Source organism: Chiloscyllium plagiosum, unplaced genomic scaffold (genome assembly GCF_037043375.1).
Source record: "Chiloscyllium plagiosum isolate Xiang-an unplaced genomic scaffold, Cpla_swu_hap1 HiC_scaffold_1, whole genome shotgun sequence".
Lineage (NCBI taxonomy): Eukaryota > Metazoa > Chordata > Chondrichthyes > Orectolobiformes > Hemiscylliidae > Chiloscyllium > Chiloscyllium plagiosum.
Genome location: NW_028270139.1, coordinates 94,230,347 through 94,254,185, shown reverse-complemented (window position 1 = coordinate 94,254,185; position 23,839 = coordinate 94,230,347). Strand labels below are relative to the sequence as shown.

Below are 23,839 nucleotides of genomic sequence, written 5' to 3'. Positions count from 1 at the left end.
GGGTGGAATTTTCCTCTCTGAAGTTGGTGAGGGAGGTGGTGAAAAGGGGAAATGATTAAATGAGTTTGGTCTGGAGCAAAACTTGCCCCTTCTTGCCACATCTGCAGTGATATGCTGGGCAACAAGGTCCAGTGGAAACTTTCTTGATTTACCAGCAATTAAGGCCCTTATAGACAAGCAATCGCCCTTTACTCTGAACCTCTCTTCCCACAAGCTCCACTCAATGAGCAGAAGGATATAAAAGATTCCCTTCTCAGCAGTAGATCTCCTGAGGGGTGGGCCTCACCCAGCAGACTTTAGTAACTAGAAGCAGCTGGCCTCTACCTGGCAGCTTCTGGAGAAGATGGGATGTCACCATTAAGGCCTGTGATAGGACAAAATACATAATCCACTTGTCAATTCTTAATGAGCTAATTGGCAGACAATCCTGAGAGTCATCTCAGTGGTGAAGGTGAGGAGTTATATACTCACCACATTTAGAAGGATTCTTGAAAGAAATTATATTCAATAGGTATGAATATCAGCACAAATACCAATTTTTTGGTAGTTTTAATTTAATAGACAAAATAAGCAAACTGAACTATATATTACCACATTACATAGTATCTCATTTATACTAACAATTATTGGTACTTTTTAAGGCCAAGATTTGTATCCTACTGATACTAAGTGTTTAGACTTTTGACTAAATTTACATAACAATTAAAATGTTAATAGTAACTTTTAAAAAGAAATCAATAATCTAAATGTGAAATAGATTTGCCACTAACCTTTTATTTACTAATGATAATTACAAATGATTAAAAGTTCTTAGAGTTAATAATTATGGAAAGGAAAGATTAATTTTCTATTTAATTTTCAACAGTGTTAACATTGTGGAACTGCATGGATCAGCACCAGATCATAATGCTGAACAATTATATTGCACAATCATAGAATCCTTATGGTGCAGAAAGAGGCTATTTGGCCTATCAACCAACCATCCAAACTGCATCCAACCCAGCTCCCTCACCCCACATTGAGTTTTTACCATAGCTAACCATGCAATATATCCCATGACACTACATAGCCATATAGCATAGCCAATCCACTTAGCCTACACATCTTCGGACTGTAGGAGGAAACCAGACCTCCTGGAGGAAACCTATGCAGACACAGGGAGAGCACACAAACTCCACATAGACTGTTGCCCATGGCTGGAATCAAACACAGGTCCTTGTTGCTGTGAGGCACTAAACCACTGTACTGAGAATGTAGAGCAGAAGATGTTTTTGCATTTAGCTCACAGTATTAGCTCAATAGGATTCACGGTGGCCATTATATGACTTTAGCTTCTTGTTGGATCCTTATCTGTAGCCCAGTTATCGTGATTGGGACCAGGTTGACATTGTTAACAAAGTGGTTCTTGATTGGGGTTGTTAAACTGGGCCAATCATGAACCTTGTAGTTAACGAGGTCAACCTCATCCCAAGGAGAAAGTGAGGTCTGCAGATGCTGGAGATCAGAGCTGAAAATGTGTTGCTGGAAAAGCGCAGCAGGTCAGGCAGCATCCCTTCTTCAGGATTCTCCTGTTCCTTGGATGCTGCCTGACCTGCTGCGCTTTTCCAGCAACACATTTTCAATCTCATCCCAACACTAGTTCTTGGCAAAATGAGGCCCTTAAGTACACAATCAATAGCCACTTAAGGGCCTCAACTCACGACCTCCCTGATTACCTGCCTTCCTGACGGGTGAGAATTGTGGCTTGTTTCTGAACTGCGAAACCATGGTCACCTGCCTGCTGAGTTGGGGCCAATATTGAAGCAATTAGAGACATAAATGGCAGGAAAGGGAGTGGTACCTGAAAATCATACCCCTGTCCTTGACTCTAACCCTTTCCTCCCACCAGCTCCACTTGATGACAAAATCAGGAATCAGGATTAGTAACCAGAGAAAGACCCACCACTGATTAGTCATACTTAACAAGAAGGAAGATGGTTGTGGTTGTTGGAAACCAGTCATCTCTGCTTCAATGTTGTCGTAAGAGTTCCACAAAGCTGTGGCTGAGATCTAAACTTCTTCAGCTACTTCAGCAATGACCTTTCCTCCAACAGAAGGCTGGAAATATGAATATTTGATAATTGCCTACTGTTTATGTCAAACTGGCATCATTTCTGAAGCAATCCATTTCTATAAGCAGCACCAGCTGGACAACTTGCAGGCTTGGCTGATAAGTAGTAACATGAGCTTCACAAAAATGCCAGACAATGACGACCTCCAATAAGGAAGAATGTTCCCTTGATATTCAATGGCATTGCCAACACTGAATTCTCTGCCACGACTACTTGGCTACAAGAGCATGGCGGAAACTAGGAATTCTACAGCAAATAACTCATTTTCTGGCAATCAGTATCTGATCAGAGTGTTTGCTTCTTTGCTTCAACCCCCTCTGCTCCATAAGCAAACCATCCCCAACCCACAAAACATGCTGTGGCCTGAGTTCTCTGTGATCCTATGATTCTGGCAGTGGAAGGGGTGGGGGCGAGAAAGGGTTGATATCCTCCTGGCAACACTGCTGGTGTTCTTTCAACATTTCATGCCCACAGTCTGTATACATTAGAACACCAGTACCATCCATATAACAGATAGTTGTGTGAGAGCAGAACGTTAAAAAAAATGTTTGTAGGAGGAAATTAAATAGAATAAGAAGGTAGGAATAAGGAGGAATGAATGGGTGAAAGAGTTTCTCCAGCCAGTAGGTGAGACCCACTGATGCTACAACAGATTCTGCCAAATTTAAAAAAATATGTCAGTCATGGATTTTGTTCATGTATCATTCATGAGCATTGCTGGCTGGGCAGCATTTATAGCCACTTTATAAATGCCCTTGAGAAAGGCATGGTAAGCTGCCTTCTTGAAGTGCTGCAGTCCATGTGCTAGAGGGAGACACAGAATGCTGTTATGGAGGGAGTTCCAGGATTTTGACCCAGTGACACTGAAGGAATGGTGATTTATTTCCAGTTCAGAATGGTGAGGGGAACCTTGGCTTTGGAAGGTACTATTAAAAGAGTCTTAATGAGCCACAGCAGTTTGTCTTGTAGATGGTTCATATTGTGTTGGAGGTGAATCAACTGAGAGTTGAAGATGGTAGATGTGGTCCCATATAAGTGGACTGCTTTGTCCTGGATGGTGTCAAGCTTCTTGAGTGTTGTTGGAGCTGCACCCATCCAGGCAAGTATGGAGTACTCCATCACACTCCTGACTTGTATCTTGTAGATGGTTTTGATTGCTGTGGGGAGTTAGAACTTGTAGCCTCTAACTAGCTCTTCTAACAATAGTATTTATATAGCCCATGCAGTTCAGTAAATGGTAAATGGTAACCCCCAGATCATTGTTGATGGGGGATTAAGTGATGGTAATGCCATTAAATATCAAGGAATGATGATCAGATTCTCTTTTGCTGGAAATGATTATTGCCTGGCACTGGTGCAGTGTGATTGTTACTTGCCACTTATCAGTCCAAGCTTGGATGTTGTTTATGTCTTGCTGCATATAGACATGGACAGTTTCAACAACTGAGAGTCACAGAAGGTGCTGAACATTGGGCAATCAACAGCAAACATCCCCTTTTCTGATCTTATGATGGCGGGGAAGCCATTGATAAAGTAGCTGGATGGAGCAAGACCACAGAGCTTAGCTCTGATCTAATGGTTTTAGGATCTTGTCTTGTCTATTGCATTCTATTTCTGATATTTGGCATGCAAGTAATCCCATGTTGCAGCTTCACCAGATCGACAGCTCATTGTTACATATGCCTGGTGCTGCTCCTGGCATCTCCACCTGCACTGTTCATTGAACCAGTGTTGATCTCCAGACTTGTTTTCTGTTGTAGTATGCTGGATATGCCAGGCCACAACATTATAGATTATGGTAGAATAGAGTGCTGCTGCTGCTGGTGACCCATAACACTTCAAATTTGTGTTACGAGATCTGTACAAATCTGTCCTGTTAAGCATGGTGCTAGTATCATCCACACAATGTATCCTCACTGTGATGATGGGACATCTTCTCCACAAGGACTTTGAGGTAGTCACTCCTATTGTCACGGTAGTCATGAGGAGACAGATCTGTGACAGGTAGATTGGTGTGACGAGGACAAGTAGAATTTTTCCTCTCGTTGGTTCCTTCACTCCTGCTACAGACCCAGACTGGCAGCTCTGTCATTTAGAATTTGGCTAGCTTGGTCAGTAAAGGTACTGTCAAGTTACTCTTCATGATGGACACTGAAGTCTGCCAATCAGAGTAAATTCTGTGCCCTCTCCACCCTTAGTGCTTCCTGCAAGTGGTATTCAACAAGGAGGAGTGTTATTCATCAGTTGAGGGGGGGTGGAGGAGGACAGTCTGTTTCCTTGACCATGTTTGACCTGATGGCATGAGATTTCATGGGGTCCAGGAATACTGTTGAGAACTCGCAAAGCAACTCATTCAAGTCTGTACACAACTGTACCATAATGTCCGGTGGGTCCATCCTACTGACAGGAGAGGACATATCCAGGATGGTGGTGTGATATCTGGGACATTGTCTGTAAGGTGAGTGTGACTGTGCCAGGTTGGTGCTTGACTAGTGTATCAGTCAGCTCTTCCAATTTTGGTACTAACCACCAACTTTGGTATGGAGGACTTTATAGGGTTGACTGGGGGCTGAGTTTACGACTGTTATTTCCAGTGCTTAGTTTGATGCCAGATAGTCAGGCCAGTGTTATTCTTTTGATTAGGGTTTGTAGCAGCTGGGTATATTGTGTGGCTTGATAGGCCAATTCAGAGGGCAGTTAATAGTCAACCACATTGCTGAGAATCTAGGATCTCATGTAGAACAGATTAGGTAAGGATGGAAAATTTCCTTCCCCGAAAGACATTTATGAACTAGATGGATTTTTATAATAATCATCAATGATTACATGGTCGTCAATAGGCCAACTTTTAATTCCAGATTTTTGTTTACTCAATTCACATTTCACCAGTTGACATAGTGGGATTTATATCCCTCTCCCAGAACAGTAGCCTGCCATTGACAATATTTCGTCAGAGCTCACAGCCATTTCAAGGGCAAGATTTTAGATTTTGACTTAATTTCAATTATGAGACTTTAATTCAATTACATTTATAAACTGAGTCGAAAAGTCCAATCTAAAGGTTTATTAATCCTGATTATTTGCCAGGTCCATTCCAGGGACAAGTTTGTTTCACAAGTTTTGCAGATGTAATTAAGTTTATCAAAACAAGTATAAAAGAAATGATTTTCAATAAAAACTATGATTTTTCAATTAATCCATTTCAGTTCGCCAACTCATGGTTTCTTGCTGACAAAGCACTTGTCTCTTGTTCTGTTCTCTTGTGTTTGGTTGACTGACGTTATCCTTTTGTCTTCAGATTTTTCTTCTGTGCATTGAACTACCAAATATTGCTGCTTATAAATTCTGTTGCCACTGTTTCCTTAGATTATTTTTTTTTATCTTGAAGCACTCTTACACACAACAAAACATATTTTTCTATTATCAAATCATCTGTACCCTTTGTATGTATCTATTAACCACCACCAGTAAATCACCAATTTTTTCCAATTGAATCATTTACATACAAAGCTTGTTAAGGGCAATGCAAGTCCTCAGAGAGGGAGAGGGAGAGGGAGAGGGGAAGAGGGAGGAGTGAGGGAGCTAAATCAAAATGGAGTTGGAAGGGGCTCCTCATAGTAATCAGAAGTATCCTGAGCTCTAATTGCCTTACCAAGGGGTGATCAAAATCAGTTTAGCCAGGTGCGTCCAATTCCTAACTGGTTTCTCTAAAAGTGATAACCACCTTATTGATATCACTTCCTACTATCCCGTTATTCATTCCTTAAAATGAGAATTTAATGACATCTTGTCCCTCAGCTTCCTAACTTCATAAATCTTTACCAAGCTAATGTGGCACCAGCAGAATACTTTGTGAGTTTGCTGAGAGTATGTTGTGTCACCCTTTAGTGACAAATATTATCTCAACTCCAAAGCCTATCTTCCTTTACTCATCCTTTACTAAAAATAATTGTGCATTCCAAAATAACTATTGATGCATAAATTAAAACTTAGACAAAACTAATGTGTGTGTGTATATATATATATATATATATAGGCCTATTTACCAAATTAAAACCCATTTAAATCCTAGCAGTATATTTGAATAAAAGGTTTCTTTTATCTCAAACATTTTCATAATTTTTATCCTAATGTCTATATTAGCTTGAACCATATTTTTAAAAACCCAGGAAACCATCAACCTTGATTCTAACTTGGACCATATGGCTATTCTTCCTTTCAGAAAGTGCTTTACAACCAAACACAATGTCATTTGATTCCTTACTTGTTTAATCATGTCAAAATTATTGGTTATTACTCAATCCTGCAGATGGATAATAGCTATCAGCCTTGACGGTGCTCATGTCCCAAAAATAAGAAAATCAAATTCAGTCAGTCCATTTGTATTCTTATCAATTTCCAAAAGAAGATAAATTGTAAATTAAGTCTGGAATGAGTCAGCCAATCTTTATGGAGAGGACAGAGAGATTCATGCTTCAGTTAAACATCCATTTTTATATGTTGATAATTCCCAATTGTTTTTTTTCACTGATTTTTGCGGTTAGATTGTGTTTGTTTCAATAATTAAAATAAATTCATAAGTTATATATTTAATTTTACAGTTACCACACAAAATATAATTTCTACCTGGATATGGGTGATGATAAGTACATTTATTATTGGAGGTAAGCAATGCATGACATAATTATTGTAATGGTCTTCTCTGATGCATGGGTATGCTTTACAGTTCAACCTGTGATGTACTTAGAGAACAGCTCTATCTTTCTGCTTCTGTTTGACATTGCACCTTTTATGTAAGTTGTGAGTATTTCTGTCATACCATAGCAAGGGAGTTCTGCATCAGCTAATATTAGGCAAAAGTGAGGACTGCAGATGCTGGAAATCAGAGTCTAGTTTAGAGTGGTGCTGGAAAAGCACAGCAGATCAGGCAGCATCTGAGGAGCAGGAAAATCGACATTTCGGACAAAAGCTCTTCAGCACCACTCTAATCTATCAGCTACTATTTGCAAGTGTAAAAGCAGCTTTTATTTTTCTTTCCCTGATTATTTTTATCTTTCAATCATGACTAAATGTATGTTAAAATTTAGGACATCCCGCCCACCCAATCTCCCTGCAGTGAAAAAGCTGGACTATGGTGAAAATAAGAAACAAGCAGAAATCAAGAAAAGATTGTCATCCCCATCATACCTGGAATATGGAGAACTTAACAAAATAGAAAATCTGAATAACTAGATAAATATAATAAACAGCCAGGGCGGCATCGTTGCTCAGTGGTTAGCACTGCTACTTCACAGTGACAAGGATTGAGGTTCGATTCCACTCTTGGGTGACGGTCTGTGTGGAGTTTGCATATTCTCATCATGGTTGCTTGGGTTTCTTCCGGGTGCTCCAGTTTCCTCCCAGTCCAAAAATGTACAGGTTATTGGATTAGCCACGTTAAATTGCCCATAGTGTCCAGGGATGTGTAGGCTAGGTGGATTAGCGGTGGGAAATGCAGGGTGAAAGGGTAGAGGATGGGTTTGGGTGAGATGCTGTTCAGAGGGTCAGTGTGGACTTGATGGACTGAATGGCCTGCTTCCACACTGTAGGGATTCTATGAATTTATGGTCCAGATGGTATATCTCCAGAGTGATCTCTTTCTCCTGCATTTGGTTATTTATTTTTCTGATGCAGTTAGCTTAAATTTACATTTGGGAAGATTATTACAATAGTGCTGCACTTCAAAATTTCTTCATTAACTCAACAACACTTTATGGCATTGTGAGGTCAAGAAAGACACTATATAAGTTGTAAAATTGTTCTTCTTCCTTCTGATACTGCACTACAGTCTGAGTCAGCAGGAGAATAGAGTCATAGAGATGTACAGCATGGAAACAGACCCTTCAGTCCAACCCATCCATGCCAACCAGATATCCCAACCCAATCTAGTCCCACCTGCCAGCACCCGGCCCATATCCCTCCAAACCCTTCCTATTCAAATACCCATCCAAATGCCTCTTAAATGTTGCAATTGTACCAGCCTCCACCACATCCTCTGGCAGCTCATTCCATACATGTACTACCCTCTGCATGAAAAAGATGTCCCTTAGGTCTCTTTTATATCTTTCCCCTCTCACCCTAAACCTATGCCCTCTAGTTCTGGACTCCCCGACCCCAGGGAAAAGACTTTGTCTATTTATCCTATCCATGCCCCTCATAATTTTGTAAGGTCACCCCTCAGCCTCCGACGCTCCAAGGAAAACAGCCCCAGCCTGTTCAGCCTCTCCCTGTAGCTCAGATCCTCCAACCCTGGCAACATCCTTGTAAATCTTTTCTGAACCCTTTCATGTTTCACAACATCTTTCCAATAGGAAGGAGACCAGAATTGCACGCAATATTCCAACAGTGTCCTAACCAATGTCCTGTACAGCCGCAACATGACCTCCCAACTCCTGGACTCAATACTCTGACCAATAAAGGAAAGCATTCCAAACGCCTTCTTCACTATCCTATCTACCTGCGACTCCACTTTCAAGGAGCTATGAACCTGCACTCCAAGATCTCTCTGTTCAGCAACACTCCCTAGGACCTTACCATTAAGTTTCAGAATTTAAGCAGGAAAGTTAACTAAAGATTAACAAGAAGTCACTTGATGGGTAGAAGTGGAGCCATTGTTTGCATATGTTTATAAGCACTTATTTAGTTGCACATTATAAGTATGTAACTCCTAACGTAACCAACACAGATGCTGTCTGGGACAATTTATAATGGCAGACAGAATCCTCGGTTAATTGTCACCACCTGTGGCATTCAAACACAACTTACATGTATGTAACAGGTAGATGGTGTGAGAAAAGAATGTAAAATGAAAAGCTAGTGAGAAATAATGAAAGAGATTGACAAGTTAGAAGTTAGAATTAAACAGTGTATGAAAAAGAAACAGATTGGAGCATAAGACATAACAGCAGACTATATGTATTTCAGGAATAAAAGAATGACTGGAGTAAGATTATGGCAATCAAGCCTGGTAGTGGGAAGTTGTGAATGGAGTCGGAAGAGATAGGGGAAGCGCTAAATGAATATTTTTCATTATTCACACTAGAAAAATCGACGAGAATACTGAGATACAGGCTAATAGGCTAGATGGAATTGAGGTGTATAGGGAGCAGGTGTTAGCAATTCTGGAAAGTGTGAAAATAGACGAGTCCCCTGGGCTGGATGGCATTTAACCTAGGATTCTCTCGGAAGCCAGGGAGGAGATTGCAGAGCCTTTGACTTTGATCATTATGTTGTCATTTTCTACAGGAATAGTGCCAGAAGACTGGAGGATAGCAAATGTTCCCTTGTTCAAGAAGGGGAGTAGAGACAACCCTGGAAATTATAGACCTGAGTCTTACTTGGGTTGTGGGTAAAGTGTTGGGAAGAGTTATAAGAGGTAGCATTTATAATCATATAGAAAGGAATAAGTTGATTAGGGATAGTCAACACGGTTTTGTGAAGGGTAGGTCGTGCCTCACAAACCTTATCAAGTTTTTTGAGAAGGTGACCAAACAGGTGGATGAGGGTAAAGCAGTTGATGTAATGTATATGGATTTCAATAAGGCATTTGATAAGGTTCCCCATGGTAAGCTATTGCACAAAATAGGGAGGCATGGGATTGAGAGTGATTTAGTGGTTTGGATCAGAAATTGGCTAGCTGAATGAAGACAGAGGGTGGTGGTTGATGGGAAATATTCATCCTGGAGTTCAGTTACTGGTGGGGTACTGCAAGGATCTATATTGGGTCCACTGTTGTTTGTCATTTTTATACCTGGATGAGGGCATAGAAGGATGGGTTAGTAAATTTGTGGATGACACTAAAGTCGGTAGAGTTGTGGATAGTGACGAAGGATGCTGTAGGTTACAGAGAGACGTAGATAAGCTGCAGAGCTGGGCTGAGAGATGGCAAATGGAGTTTAATGCAGAAAAGTGTGATGTGATTCATTTTGGAAGAAGTCCAGGACTGCAGAGTACAGGGCTAATGGTATTATTCTTGGTAGTGTAGATGAGTAGAGAGATCTCGGTGTCCAGGTATATAAATCACTGAAAGTTGCCACTCAGGTTGATGGGGTTGTTAAGTAGGCATACAGTGTGTTTTATTGGTAGAGGAATTGAGTTTCGGAGCCACAAGATCATGCTGCAGCTGTACAAAACTCTGGTGTGGCCATATTTGGAGTATTGTGTACAGTTCTGGTCACCGCATTATTGGAAGGATTGTGGAAGCTTTGGAAAAGATTCAAAGGAGATTTACTAGGATGTTGCCTGGGGTATGGATGGAAGGTCTTATGAGGAAAGGCTGAGTGACTTGAGGCTGTTTTCATTAGAGAGAAGAAGGTTGAGAGGTGACTTAATAGAGACATACAAGATAATCAGAGGGTTAGATAGGGTGGACAGGGAGAGCCTTTTTCCAAGTATGGGGACGGCAAACACGAGGGGACACAACTTTAAAGTGAGGGGAGATAGGTATAAGACAGATGTCAGAGGTAGTTTCTTTACTCAGAGAAATAAGGGTATGGAATGCTTTGCTTGCAATGGGAGTAGATTCGCCAAGTTTAAATGCATTTAAGTCGTCATTGGACAGGCATATGGACGTACATGGAATAGTGTAAGTGGGATGGGCTTCAGATTAGAATGACAGGGCGGCGCAACATCGAGGGCCAAAGGGCCTGTACTGCGCTGTAAAGTTCTATGTTCTATGTTATATGAAGAGCAGTCGAGAACTCTAGATCTGTACTTGATGGAGTTTAGAAGGGCAAGGGGGGATCACATTGAAAGTTACAGAACACTGAGAGGCCTGAATAGAATGGACCTGAAGAAGATGCTTCCACAAGCAGGAGAGATTAGGACCTGAGGGCACAGCCTCAGAGTGAAATGAGGATCCTCTAGAACAGAGATGAGGAGAACTTTCTTCAGCCAGAGAGTGGTGAATCTGTGGAACTCATTCTCAGAGAATGTTGTGGAGACCAAGTCATTGAACATACTTAAGACAGAAAATAGATAGGCTCTTGATTGGTAAGGGGATTAAAGGTTATAGGGAGAAAACAGGAGAATGGGGTTGAGAAACAGCACCAAACCTTCCACATCCTTCTTATAATGCGGTGACCAGAACTGTACACAATACACCAAGTGTGGCCGTACCAGAGCTTTGTACAGCGGCAGCATAACCTCCTGGTTCCGGAACTCAATCCCTCTATTAATAAAAGCCAAAACACTGTATGCCTTCTAAACAACCCTGTCAATCTGGGTGGCAACTTTCAGGGATCTGTGTACATGGACACAGAGATCTCTCTGCTCATCTGCACTCCCAAGAATCCTACCATTAGCCCAGTACTTTGCATTCTGATTACTCCAGCCAAAGTGTATCACCTCACACATTAAACTCCATTTGCCACCTCTCAGCCCAGTTCTGCATCCTATCTATGTCTCTCTGCAACCTACTTCATTATCGTCATTATCGTCACCGTGGGCGGCACGTGGTTAGCGCTGCTGCCTCACAGCGACAGAGACCCGGGTTCAATTCCCACCTCAGGCGACTCTCTCTGTGAGGAGTTTGCACATTCTCTCCGTGTCTGCGTGGGTTTCCTCCGGGTGCTCCGGTTTCCTCCCACAATCCAAAAATGTGCAGGTTATGTGAATTGGCCATGCTAAATTGCCTGCAGTGTCAGGTGAAGGGGTAAATGTAGGGGAATGGGTCTGGGTGGGTTGCGCTACGGCGGGTCGATGTGGACTTGTTGGGCCGAAGGGCCTGTTTCCACACTGTAAGTAATGTAATCTATCCACAACTCCACCGACCTTAGTGTCATCCGCAAATTTACTAACCCACCCTTCTAAGCCCTCATCCAGGTCATTTATAAAAATGACGAACAGCAGTGGACCCAACACCGACCCTTGCGGTACGCCGCTAGTAACTGGACACCAAGATGAACATGTTCCATCAACTACAACCTTCTGTTTTCTTTCCGCAAGCCAATTACTGATCCAAACTGCTATGTCTTCCACATTCCCATTCCTCTGCATTTTGTAGAATAGCCTACTGTGGGGAACCTTATCGAACGCCTCGCTGAAATCCATATACACCACATCAACCGGTTTACTCTCATCTACCTGTTTGGTCACTTTGTCAAAAAACTCAATAAGATTCGTTAGGCATGACCTACCCTTCACAAAACCGTGCTGACTGTCCCTGATCAGATTATTCTTTTCTAGATGGTTATAAATCCTATTTCTTATAACCTTTTCCAACACTTTACCAACAATTGAAGTGAGACTCACTGGTCTGTAATTACCAGCGTAGTCTCTACTACCCTTTTTGAACAAGGGAACCACATTTGCTATCCTCCAGTCCTCAGGCACTATTCCTGTAGACAATGATGATTTGAAGATCAATGCCAAAGGCTCGGCAATCTCTTCCCTTGCTTCCCAGACGATCCTAGGATAGATCCCATCCGGCCCAGGGGACTTGTCTATTTTCACACCCTGCAGTATTTCTAATACCTCTTCCTTGTGAACCTCAATCTCTTCTAGTCTAGATGCAAGTATCTCTGTATCTTCCTCGCCAACATTTTCATTTTCTATAGTGAACACTGTCGAAAAATATTTATTTAGTGCTTCCCCTATCTCCTCTGACTCCACACACAACTTCCCACTATTATCCTTGAATGGCCCTAATTTAACTCTCATCATTCTTTTATTCCTGACATACTTATGGAAAGCCTTAGGGTTAACCCTGATCCTATCCGCCAACAACTTCTCATGTCCCCTCCTGGCTCTTCTGAGCTCTCTTTTTAGGTCTTTCCATACTTCCTTGTAACCCTCAAGCGCCCTAACTGAGTTTTCACATTTTGTCCTAACATAAGCCTTCTTCTTCTTCTTGACCAGGGATTCCACTTCCTTAGTAAACCACGGCTCACACGTTCTATATCTTCCTCCCTGCCTGACATGTACATACTTATCTAGGACACACAGGAGCTTTTCCTTGAATAAGCTCCACATTTTTAATGTGCTCATCCCCTGCAGTTTCCTTCCCCATTCTACGCTTCCTAAACCTTTCCTAATTGCATCGTAATTTCCCTTCCCCCAGCTGTAACTCTTGCTCGGTGGAGTACACCTATCCCTTTCCAACACTAAAGTAAACCTGACAGAATTGTGATCGCTGTCTCCAAAGTGCTCACCTACTTCCAAATCTAATACCTGGCCAGGCTCGTTACCCAGTACTAAATCTAAATTGGCTTCGCCCCTTGTAGGCCTGTCTACATACTGTGTCAGGAAGCCTTCCTGCACACACTGGACAAAAACTGACCCATCTATAGTATTCGTACTGTAGTGATCCCAGTCAATATTTGGATAGTTGAAGTCCCCCATGACAACTACCCTGCCTCTCTCACTCCTATCGAGAATCATCTTTGCTATCCTTTCCTTTACATCTCTGGGATTATTCGGAGGCCTATAGAAAACTCCCAGCATGGTGACTTCTCTTTTCATGTTTCTAACCTCAGCCCATACTACCTCAGTTAATGAGTCCCCAAACATCCTTTCTACAACTGTAATATTGTCCCTGATCAACAATGCAACACCTCCCCCTTTTTTACCATCTTCTCTGTTCTTACTGAAACATCTGAATCCCGGAACCTGCAACAGCCGTTCCTGTCCCTGCTCTATCCATGTCTCCGTAATGGCCACAACATCGAAGTCCCAGGTACCAACCCACGCTGCCAGTTCACCCACTTTATTTCGGATGCTCCTCGGGTTGAAGTACGCATACTTCAAACCAGGTTCTCGCTTGCCAGTGTTAGATACTTGATTTGGGAACTCCCTACTCTGATCCTCTTCTGTACCTGTCCTACAATTTTGGTTCCCATCCCCCTGCTGTACTAGTTTAAATCCACCTTAATAGCTTTAGCGAATTTCCTACCAGGATATTGGTACCTTTCTGGTTTAGATGAAGACCATCCTGCTTGTAGAGATCCCACCTACCCCAGAAAGAGCTCCAATTATTCAAAAGCCCGAAACCCTCCCTCCTGCACTAGCCCTGTAGCCACGTGTTCAACTCCTTTCTCTCCCTATTCCTCACCTCACTAGCATTTGGCAAGGGCAGCAAACCAGAGAAAACAACTCTGCTTGTCCTAGCTCTAAGCTTCCATCCTAGCTCCCTGAATTTCTGCCTCAAGTCCCCATCTCTCTTCCAACCAATGTCGTTGGTGCCAATGTGGACCACGACTTGGGGCTGCTCTCCCTCCCCCGAAGGATCCCAAAAACACGATCAGAGACATCACGGACCATGGCACCCGTGAGTCTCTCTCGTCCCTACAGAACCTCCTATCTGTCCCCCTAACTATTGAGTCCCCAATGACTACTGCTCTGCTCCTCTTCCCCCTTCCCTTCTGAGCAGCAGGTGCCCCACTACTTTCCCCTGGTAAGTCATCCCCCCCAACAGTATCCAAAACGGTATACTTATTGTTGAGGGGAATGGCCACAGGGGATCCCTGCACTGCCTGCCTGTTCCCTTTCTGTCCTCTAACTGTCACCCATCTGTCTTTTTCTTTTATCTGGGGAGTGACTACTCTCTGTAAGTCCTGTCAATAACCCCGTCTGCCTCCCGAATGCTGCTGGTGTTGGGTGCACTTCCCACAGATGTAGTCAGCAGGGACACTAGTGGTGACCCTTACTTCCCACATTCTGCAAGAGGAACATTCCACTGCCCTACATTCCATTCCCACTGTTCTAACTTCCGAAGTGACTACTTAAAAAAAGGATTAGGAAATAAACTATTTACCTTACCTTCATCCCCAGGATCATTCTAGTCAGCTTCTTCTGCATCCCCTCCAAGACCAGCACATCCTTCTTTAGATACACTGCCCAAAACTGCTCACAATATTCCAAAAGCAGTCTGCTTGGAGCCTTACACAACCTCAGTAATACATCACTATTCTTGTATTCTGGTGCTCTCAAAGTATGTGCAAGCATTGAATTTGCCTTTCTACCTATCAACTGAACCTGTATGTTAATCTTAAGAGAATCCTGAACCAGGACTCCCAAGTCCATTTGTGCTTCAGATTTCAGAAGCATTTCCTGTTTGGAATATAGTCCACACATCTATTATTCCTACCAAAATGCATAACGCCACACTTTCGCACATTGTATTCCATCTGCCATTTCTTTGCCCAGTCTCCTAGCCTGTCCAAGTTTTTCTGCATCCTTCCCACCTCCTCAGAACTACCTATAACCTCTAACTATCTTTGTGTCATGATTAGATTAGATTAGATTAGATTAGATTACAGTGTGGAAACAGGCCCTTCGGCCCAACAAGTCCACACCGACCCGCCGAAGCGAAACCCACCCATACCCCTACATTTACCCCTTACCTAACACTACGGGCAATTTAGCATGGCCAATTCACCTGACCCTGCACATCTTTGGACTGTGGGAGGAAACCGGAGCACCTGGAGGAAACCCACGCAGACACGGGGAGAACGTGCAAACTCCACACAGTCAGTCGCCTGAGGCGGGAATTGAACCCGGGTCTCTGGCGCTGTGAGGCAGCAGTGCTAACCACTGTGCCACCGTGCCGCCGTTGCCGTCATCTGCAACAATGTCATCAGTTCCTTCATCCAGACTGTTAATGTATAATGTGAATAGTTGAAGTTCCAACACTGACCCCTGAGGAACTCCACTAGTCACAGCTGCCTGAAAAAGATGCTTTTATCCCCACACTCTACCTTCTGCCAGCCAGCCAATCCTTTATCCATGCCAGTCCCTTGCCCCTAACTCAATGGGTTCTTATTTAGCAGTCTCCTGTGCAGCACGATGTCAAAGGCCTTCTGGAATTCCAAATAGTTCATATCCACTGATTATCCTTTTTCTAACTTGCTTCTCAAAGAATTCTAATAGATTTGTCAGGCATGACCATCTATTGACAAAGCTGTGCTGACTTCACCCTATTTTACTAGTGAGTATCCTGCCATGTCATCCTTAATAATGGACTCAAAATTCTCACCAGCTACCGAGGTCAGGCTAATCAGCCTGTAATGTTCCATCTTCTGCCTCCTTCCCTTCTTATACAGGGACAAGATTATAATAGACTGGCAATAAACTCAAATATTAAGTAGAAGCAGTGACAAAAGACAGTTTGGTACAGATGATAAAGAAGTAATTTAAGTGAAGATCAAAGATGACAGACCTGAGAAACAGGAGAGGAAATAAAGTACAGGAAATCTATGTGGTACAGTTGTGATCATGGTCTGGCATTGCTGTATAATGCAAATAACATGTTTACATGGAACCTATCAATATTATTTTGATTCAGAAACTAGAGTACAATTTCTTTCCCCTTTTACTGGAATATTGTTCACCGACATTCTCTGTTTTCCAATATCCAATCTAAGTGAACATTCTGTATCTGACAGGCTATACAGGATACTGGAAGTAATGCCAAGACTATTATCAGTTGATATCTATACGCATGTAATTTCCTTTAGAAAGTCACTCAGTAACAATTAGGAAATGCGAACAGTGTCTCAACTTAACTTTCCTTCCCCTAGGGATACAAAATTCAATTGGAGCACATCCTATTGTTGGGATTGCAATCGGTAAACTCATGACATATGCTGGGAACTGAAGCATGAATGTTTAGCCAGAGTGAATGGCTTGTACGTGGGTGGTGTTTCATAGGGAAAAAGATGACAAAATTCACACAATGTGAGAACACGCTAAATTTATAGAGTAGCCTTAAGTTAGTAAATTCATCCAAGCCAGTTCACAGGAAAATTACAAATCCAAATTTAGTACCAGGCCGCTTAAGTCGATATTAAGGTAGATGTCCAAAAGCTTGTTCAAAGAGGAGATTTTAATAGCATCTTGAAGGAGAAAGGAGAGAAAGACAGAGAGAGGTAGAAAGATTTAGGAGAGTGTTCTAGACACTGGTAGCTGCAATCACAGCCACCAGTGAAAGTCAAGGATGAGTTAGATGCCAGAGTTTGAAATGTGCAGAGTTCTCAGAGGGCTGAAAATATCAAGTTGATTCTGGATATAGGAGGAAGGGAAACCCTTAAGACAACTGAAAACAGGAATGAGAATTTTAAAATTGAGGCAGTTCTGGACAGGAGCTAATGTAAGTTAATGAGGACGGGGTAATTAGGGGTAGAAGTTAGAGCATACTAAAATAGCAAAAGAATACACAATAAATAGTATGTTACAGAGTAACTGAGAGATGGTGGAGTTCAAGTCCACAGATCACTGACAGTAGTAGGCCAGATAGTTATAGGAGTTAAGATGACAAACTGTATACTTTCCTTTATTAACTGAAGGTTTGGATGCAAGAATAGGGAGTTTAGAATAGCATCAAACAATAGTTTGGCATGAACTAGAGTACTAGGTTCATACTGTACCTTCTTACAGGAAACCTTTTATACAGAAGCTATGAAGGAAATTTAAGAGGATATTGCCTAGATTGGGGAATTTTGATTATGAAGGAAAATGAATAGGATGGTGTTGTTTACTGTGGAGAGAGGAAGTTAAGTGTAGTTTTAATTGAGGTGTATAAAATTATATTGGATCTGGATAGAATGGATAAGAAGGACCTATTCTACTCAGTAGAAAGGTCAGTAGTCAGGGGGCATTGATTTAAAGAGTTGAAGAGAAATCATTTTCTCTGGAAGATGGTAGGCATTTGGAACTCACGACTTCAATCAATGAAAGGGGTAAAAACATTCTTTGTATTTATAAATCTGTTTGGATGTGCATTTGAAGCACAGTAACTTAAAGGGCTACAGACCAAGCAGTGGAAAGTGGAATTAGGCTGGTTAACCTACTGTCAGCTGACCTAGAAATGATGGACGCAAGGGCCTCCTTTTATGCTTTTCTTTCAGTGCTATTTCTTTCTCTGAATGCACAGGTGAATTGAAATTGCTATGCCATGATGTTGATTCAACATCAAAAGTGGTTCAACTACAATCAAATATATCTCTGTCTTGTGCATTACGAGAGGAGTGCCTCCAGTTATTGGATGCAAATGCAAGTCACATATTTTGGAGAATGAATGATACCCAAATTTCACGAGAACAATATTATTTCAATGCAACTGTTTCCTGGGTAACCTTAAAGAGGATTGATGCATTAAGAACCTATTTGACATGTCACATTAACATCAAAGGAGCACCAAATATCCTTCATCGTTTTGAAATTGAAGCAGGCTGTAAGTATCTTTTCTGTAACAATGTTTGTATTACTTGCTAGGCTAGAATAAGGACTCCAGAAAATAGAAATTCTAATATAGCTGAATAGAACATGTGACCATATTTAATGTCAGTTTTTGTTTAATGAAACCTCAAATAAAGAAATACCAAGTTCTGGGAATAATCCACATAATTATTAGTATCCCAGTAATATGTAAAACTTTGCTTTTGTGGTTGAGAATCAAAGGCTTGGATGTGGACAAAACGTTTTCCCCAGTTCTCGCCCTATTGTGGTACATATAGGGTTAAGCTCAGATTCACTCAACAGGAATGTGGTGTCTTTGGCTGAGTCAGCATTTGTTGTCCATTCATAATTGCTGTGGAGAAGATTATGGTGATTTGACACAGTGACATCAGTTTATAGAGAATGAGTCCAAAATTCCTTTTAGCTTAGGATATGCAATTTGGATCCATGAGGCTTCCACTCCATTTAACTTATAATCCAACACCGTTTAAAGAGACTTGATGAACCTCTTGCCTGAATTCCTCCTTCTTGTGGTGCAGGTTTGAACAGTTCTCAGGCTATTCAGAAAATTGGACTCATTGCTGTAGAAATCTGTTATAGCTGGTTTGTGCATGCAACATATAAAAATAAAGCCTAAAGTTTGCCAAATATCAAGCCACATTGCTCAAAGTGGGTTGAACTGCAGCATCAGAAAAGCCTTAGATCTGCTCTAGAAAAAGGAAATCAAGAACAAAATCATGTAGCTGCTAGAAATCTGCAATCTGAACATAAAATGCCAGAAATACTGAGAGGGTCTGGTAGCACAGTTGGAGGAAGAAACAGAACTAATGTTACAGGTCAGTGACCTCCTGGTGAAAGGTTAATGGATTGAAAGGCCAATTCTGCTTTTCTCTCCATCAATGTTGCCTGACCCGTTGAGTATTTTTAGCATTAGTAACCCTAGAGAGACAAAGTTTATGACCTTCTCCATGCTGTCACTTTAATGCTGCTTTTTGAGATGTCTTATCACAGCTTTGGTTCTTTAAGGTTCTATTCCTTCTCCATGGAAGGACCACAGATTGTTGGGGACCGAATGCAGTCTGCTGCTGGAGTGGATATCTCCATTGTGCCTCCACATCATAGCTACAGATCATCTAATCACACACAGTAATAACCTTGTCTGAAGGCCAACAGATGTCCCACTCAGCTACATTTGTTTTGCTGTTTATTCCTTAAACAGCATATTACAAATTATGTATTCTGAAATCCAAGAAAAGTATATATGGTGTTGAACTCAACTAATAAGCATTTTCTGTTCAGTCCCTGGGTTCATTTCAAAATGGTAATTGTCCAATGTAAGGCACAAGACAGGGATTGAACACTGAATGTTGTGTATAGCTATGGCCTGAAATGCTGATCACGAGAGAACAATCTTCAGGTACAACTGAGGGTGTGGCATTGATTAATATAACGGAGTTAAGGTTTTGGAGGAGAAGAAGCAAATAAATGGAAGAACTACGGATGCTGGAAATCAGAAACAAAAACAGAAATTGCTGGAAAAGTTCAGCAGGCCTGGCAGAACTATGTGGAGAGAAATTAGAGTTAATGTTTTGGATCCAGTAACCCTTCCTCAGAACCTGAATACTTTAACTAGTTAGCCTAGAATTAAGCTTTTCAAGATTGCATCTAGTTTGAAGTTTCATTCTGAAATAACAGTTCCTTGCTGGATTAATTGGAAATGAATTGCTTTTCATTTGGGTGAGTGAGTATGTTTAGTGGCTGCAATGTGCTAGCCTGCTAGGAATGCTGCTCCAAAGAGGACCACCAGGAAGGCAATTAGGAAGTCACCTCCTGGCATATTACTATATTCCTGCAGAATAAAAGCAATAAACTCCAGGTGACTTTTTTTATATTCTCTTGTCAGATCTGAAATTGTAGTCTGCATACATGCAGTTTTTCTCTCAGCAAAGCAGAGAAATTTATTGCACTTGTACATACTGAGGGATTACTATAACGTCTACCAAGCTGAAACTTCTAACACTTGTCTCTTTTAAAACATCACTTTTTAAAACTGAAAGGCATCAACTTTCAAGATTTCTGCATAATTTCCTTTTAATGATTCATAATTGTTGCTATTTTCTGAATTAGATTTCGTTGAACTTAATTTCTGAATTGCCAAAACATAACGCTTCTTTGCTCTGGACAGAAATGTAAATTCATAAAATATGCTGCCTATAGTGTTTCATTATAATTATTTTGTTTCAGTGCCTCCTGATAAGCCAAAGAATATTTCCTGCATTTCATACTGGCGTGTAAACTTTACTTGTTCCTGGGACCAAGGGCGTGAAACCCACCTAAAGACTAATTTTACATTAACTAGAAAACGGTGAGTATAAAAATGACATATTGCACTTGATCTTATAACACTGGACATGATACCAATGTTTCAATCAATTTCTTTGTGCCAAAGAAGAACTGTATCACTTAAGAACTACTTCTGTAGAATGTTTCAAACCATGTACTGTAGAATGAATTCAAATTTTGTTGTCATTTCCAGTATATTATTGGTGCTGGAATGGTGTCTCGACTCTTAGAAAACTGCTGATCAGGGGTCAAATTTGCTTTTGCTTTGAATTATTTCCTGTTAGGTTTGTATATGCTGATATTGCTACATTTTAAGTACAGTATTTGGTCATGACAGGGTCATTATAAACAAATGAAAATCATATACATTACACTTTTGCTGCTGCACTAAGAATAATTGATGATGAAACTGCTGGGAAGTGCCTCCAGTTAAAACCAGAAAGAATTGTTAAGTTTTAAAAATTGTTGGAATTCCAGATAAAAATGTCGTAGTTTTTCATTTGCAGAGCATCTGAGCACAAGACAGGATCTTGATAAAAGGGCTGTGAGATAGTCCTGTGGCTATCACGTTTCATAATTGTTATCTATGACCCAAAAGTTAACTTAATGGAAGTAGAATAATGATAATGAAGGGGGATCCTTAAACAAGTAAGCATTACTTGATGGAAAGCGAGAGGTCATCTGTGCTAAAATCATCTCAGAAGATTTGAAGAAGATCAGGCAATGTGGCTTGATATTTAGCTATAGTTGAAGTAAATTTCTACATATGGGGAAGAAATGTCCAACAAACCAGTGCTCCCTAGGTGATTGAAAAAAAAGAGTAAGCTGAAACTGAAAAAAATGGATGCATGACTGATATACAGTTGATAATGATAAAACAATTATAAAAATAAAATAAATTCATAGGTGAAGTGAAAAATGACTAAGAAACAAAGAAAATGTAAAGAGAGGCTGGTATCTAATATAAAAGGAAATCCAAGAATCTTCTATTGGCATCAAGAGGAGACTGTATTGTGGTAGTGTCATTGGACTTATAATTCAGAGGTCCAGAGTAGAAGTTTGGGGAGGATGGGTTAAAATCTTACTGCAGCTGGTATAATTTGAATTCAACTAATGAAGCTTTAATTAAAAACTTGTCTCATTGAAACAATTCTCAATTGTCATACAAATCCCTTCTAGTTCACTGAAGCCCTTCAGCGAAGAAAATCTGCCATTCTTGTCTCGTTTATTACTCCAGACCCATAGCAATACGGCTGAGTCTTATATGGTTTAGCAAACCTCCTAATTGTATTAAGGCACTAAGGAATCTAAAAGAAAATATGAAACCAGATGGACCATCTATCAACAGGTTACACACTGGGAATGACAACAGCAACCTAGCAAAATCCTCCCTACTAACATCTGGGGGTTTGTGCCAAAATTGGAGAGCTGTCCCACAAACTAGTCCAACAACAGCCTTATATACTCATACTCTTAGAATATTCTTTACAATAGTCCAGGCAACATGGTCACTATCCCTGGCATCATCAGAGAAAGCAGCACAGTGGTAGACAGTCAGGAAGGAGTTGCTTGAGAGTCCTCAACATTGTTTTTCAAGGATTTGGACAGGTTTTGTGATAGGACAAGAATATGGAAATGGAATGTAATGTGGAAAAATATGAGGTTATCCACTTTGCTAGGAAGAACAGAAAACTTCATGAAGTCTCATGGCATTGGGTCAGACATGGGCAAAGAAACCTCCTGATTGCCATCTAGTCCCTTTGGACATCTACACTTTCCAAAGTTTCACTATTTAAGAATTACTGTGCACATCTGTTCTTCTTACCACATTTTTCCACATTATATTCCATTTCTACATTTTTTTCCAATCAGTAAGACTGTCCAAATCCTCCTGAAAATGTTTTCCACTTTCTTCCCAACACACATTCTGGCATGGCTTTGTATTTGCAATTACATTTGAACCCCGTCTCCAATCATTGAAAGATATTGTGAATAGCTGGGCCCCAAGCACTGATCCTTGCAGTACCCCATTAGTCACAGTCTGCAAGTGTTGGAATGACCCATTTATTCTGACTGTCTGTTTTCTGTCTGTTAGTCACTGTATTAGCTTCTATACAATGTGCTTCAAGTTTGCTAACCAATCTCCTGTAGGGGATCTTATCAAAAGTTTCTGAAGGTCCAAATATAAATATATATAAACATCCAAACTTATATCCATCTACTCCCCTTTATAAATGTTGTTAGTAGCTTACTCAACAAGTTCATCAAACATGATTTCTTCATTGTAAATCCATGCTGACTATGCCTAATCAAATATTTTTTTCTCCGAGTGTAGATATCAAGGCCTTTATGATAGATTCTAATATTTTCCCTATTACTGATGTAAAGTCGATGGGTTTGTAGTTTACATTATCTTCTCTTGCTCCTTTTTTAAATAATGGAGTGATATTTGTTACCTTCTAATTTGCAGAAATCATTCCAGAGCCCAAGGAATTTGCAAGATAATCAACATGCATCAATGCTATCTATAGCCATGTCCTTTAACACTCTGTGATGTAGACTATCACGTTCTGGGAACCTAACAACTTGTAATGCTGTCAAATTCTCGTGTTCAACATTTTTGCTAATATTAATTTCCTTCAACTCCTCTTTCTCCCTAATCACTTAGATCTCTAATTCTGGGATATTCCTTGTGTCTTCCTCAGTGAAAACAAACACAAGTGTTTGTGTAGCTTCTTTAAGTAAGTTCTCTGTCATTTCTCTGTTCTCCCTTAGCAATTCTCTTGACTTTACTTTTAACGGAGTAACATTTGTTTTAGCCAAACATTTCCTTTTCACATATCATGGAAGCTTTTACAGTCCATTTTTACATTTTTGCTAGATGGCATTAACGTTCTATTCTTTCGCTCTTTATCAATTTCGTGGTGCCCCTTCGCTGTATTCGAAAAACTTTCAATACTCACATTTATTATTATTTCTAGCCATTTTATATGCCCCTTCTTTTAATCTAATACAATCCTTAATGTTCTTTGTTAGCCATAGGACAGATTTTTCTTTTTTAAAACTTTGCCAATTGACGGAATATATAGTTGCTGTAAGCCATGTAATGATCTTTAAAGGTTTTCCATTACCTATGTACAGTCATCCTTTTAATGCACTTTCCCAATTTAGCC

At 40.7% G+C, this 23,839-nt stretch overlaps 1 protein-coding gene across 9 annotated transcripts in view; it reads left to right on the top strand.

Moving 5' to 3' along the window:
- LOC122549289 (interleukin-6 receptor subunit beta-like) overlaps nucleotides 1-23,839 on the top strand; it is a 95,883-nt gene that overhangs the window by 29,113 nt on the left and 42,931 nt on the right. For 7 of the 9 annotated variants that reach the window (XM_087989003.1, XM_087989009.1, XM_043688856.2 and 4 more), the window contains 3 exons: nucleotides 6,713-6,775; nucleotides 18,019-18,318; nucleotides 20,568-20,688. In XM_087989003.1, coding sequence (XP_087845129.1) covers nucleotides 6,713-6,775; nucleotides 18,019-18,318; nucleotides 20,568-20,688 — 484 coding nt within the window. The remainder of the gene's footprint in view (nucleotides 1-6,712; nucleotides 6,776-18,018; nucleotides 18,319-20,567; nucleotides 20,689-23,839) is intronic. The other 2 variants (XM_087989024.1, XM_087989031.1) reach the window with 2 other exon arrangements.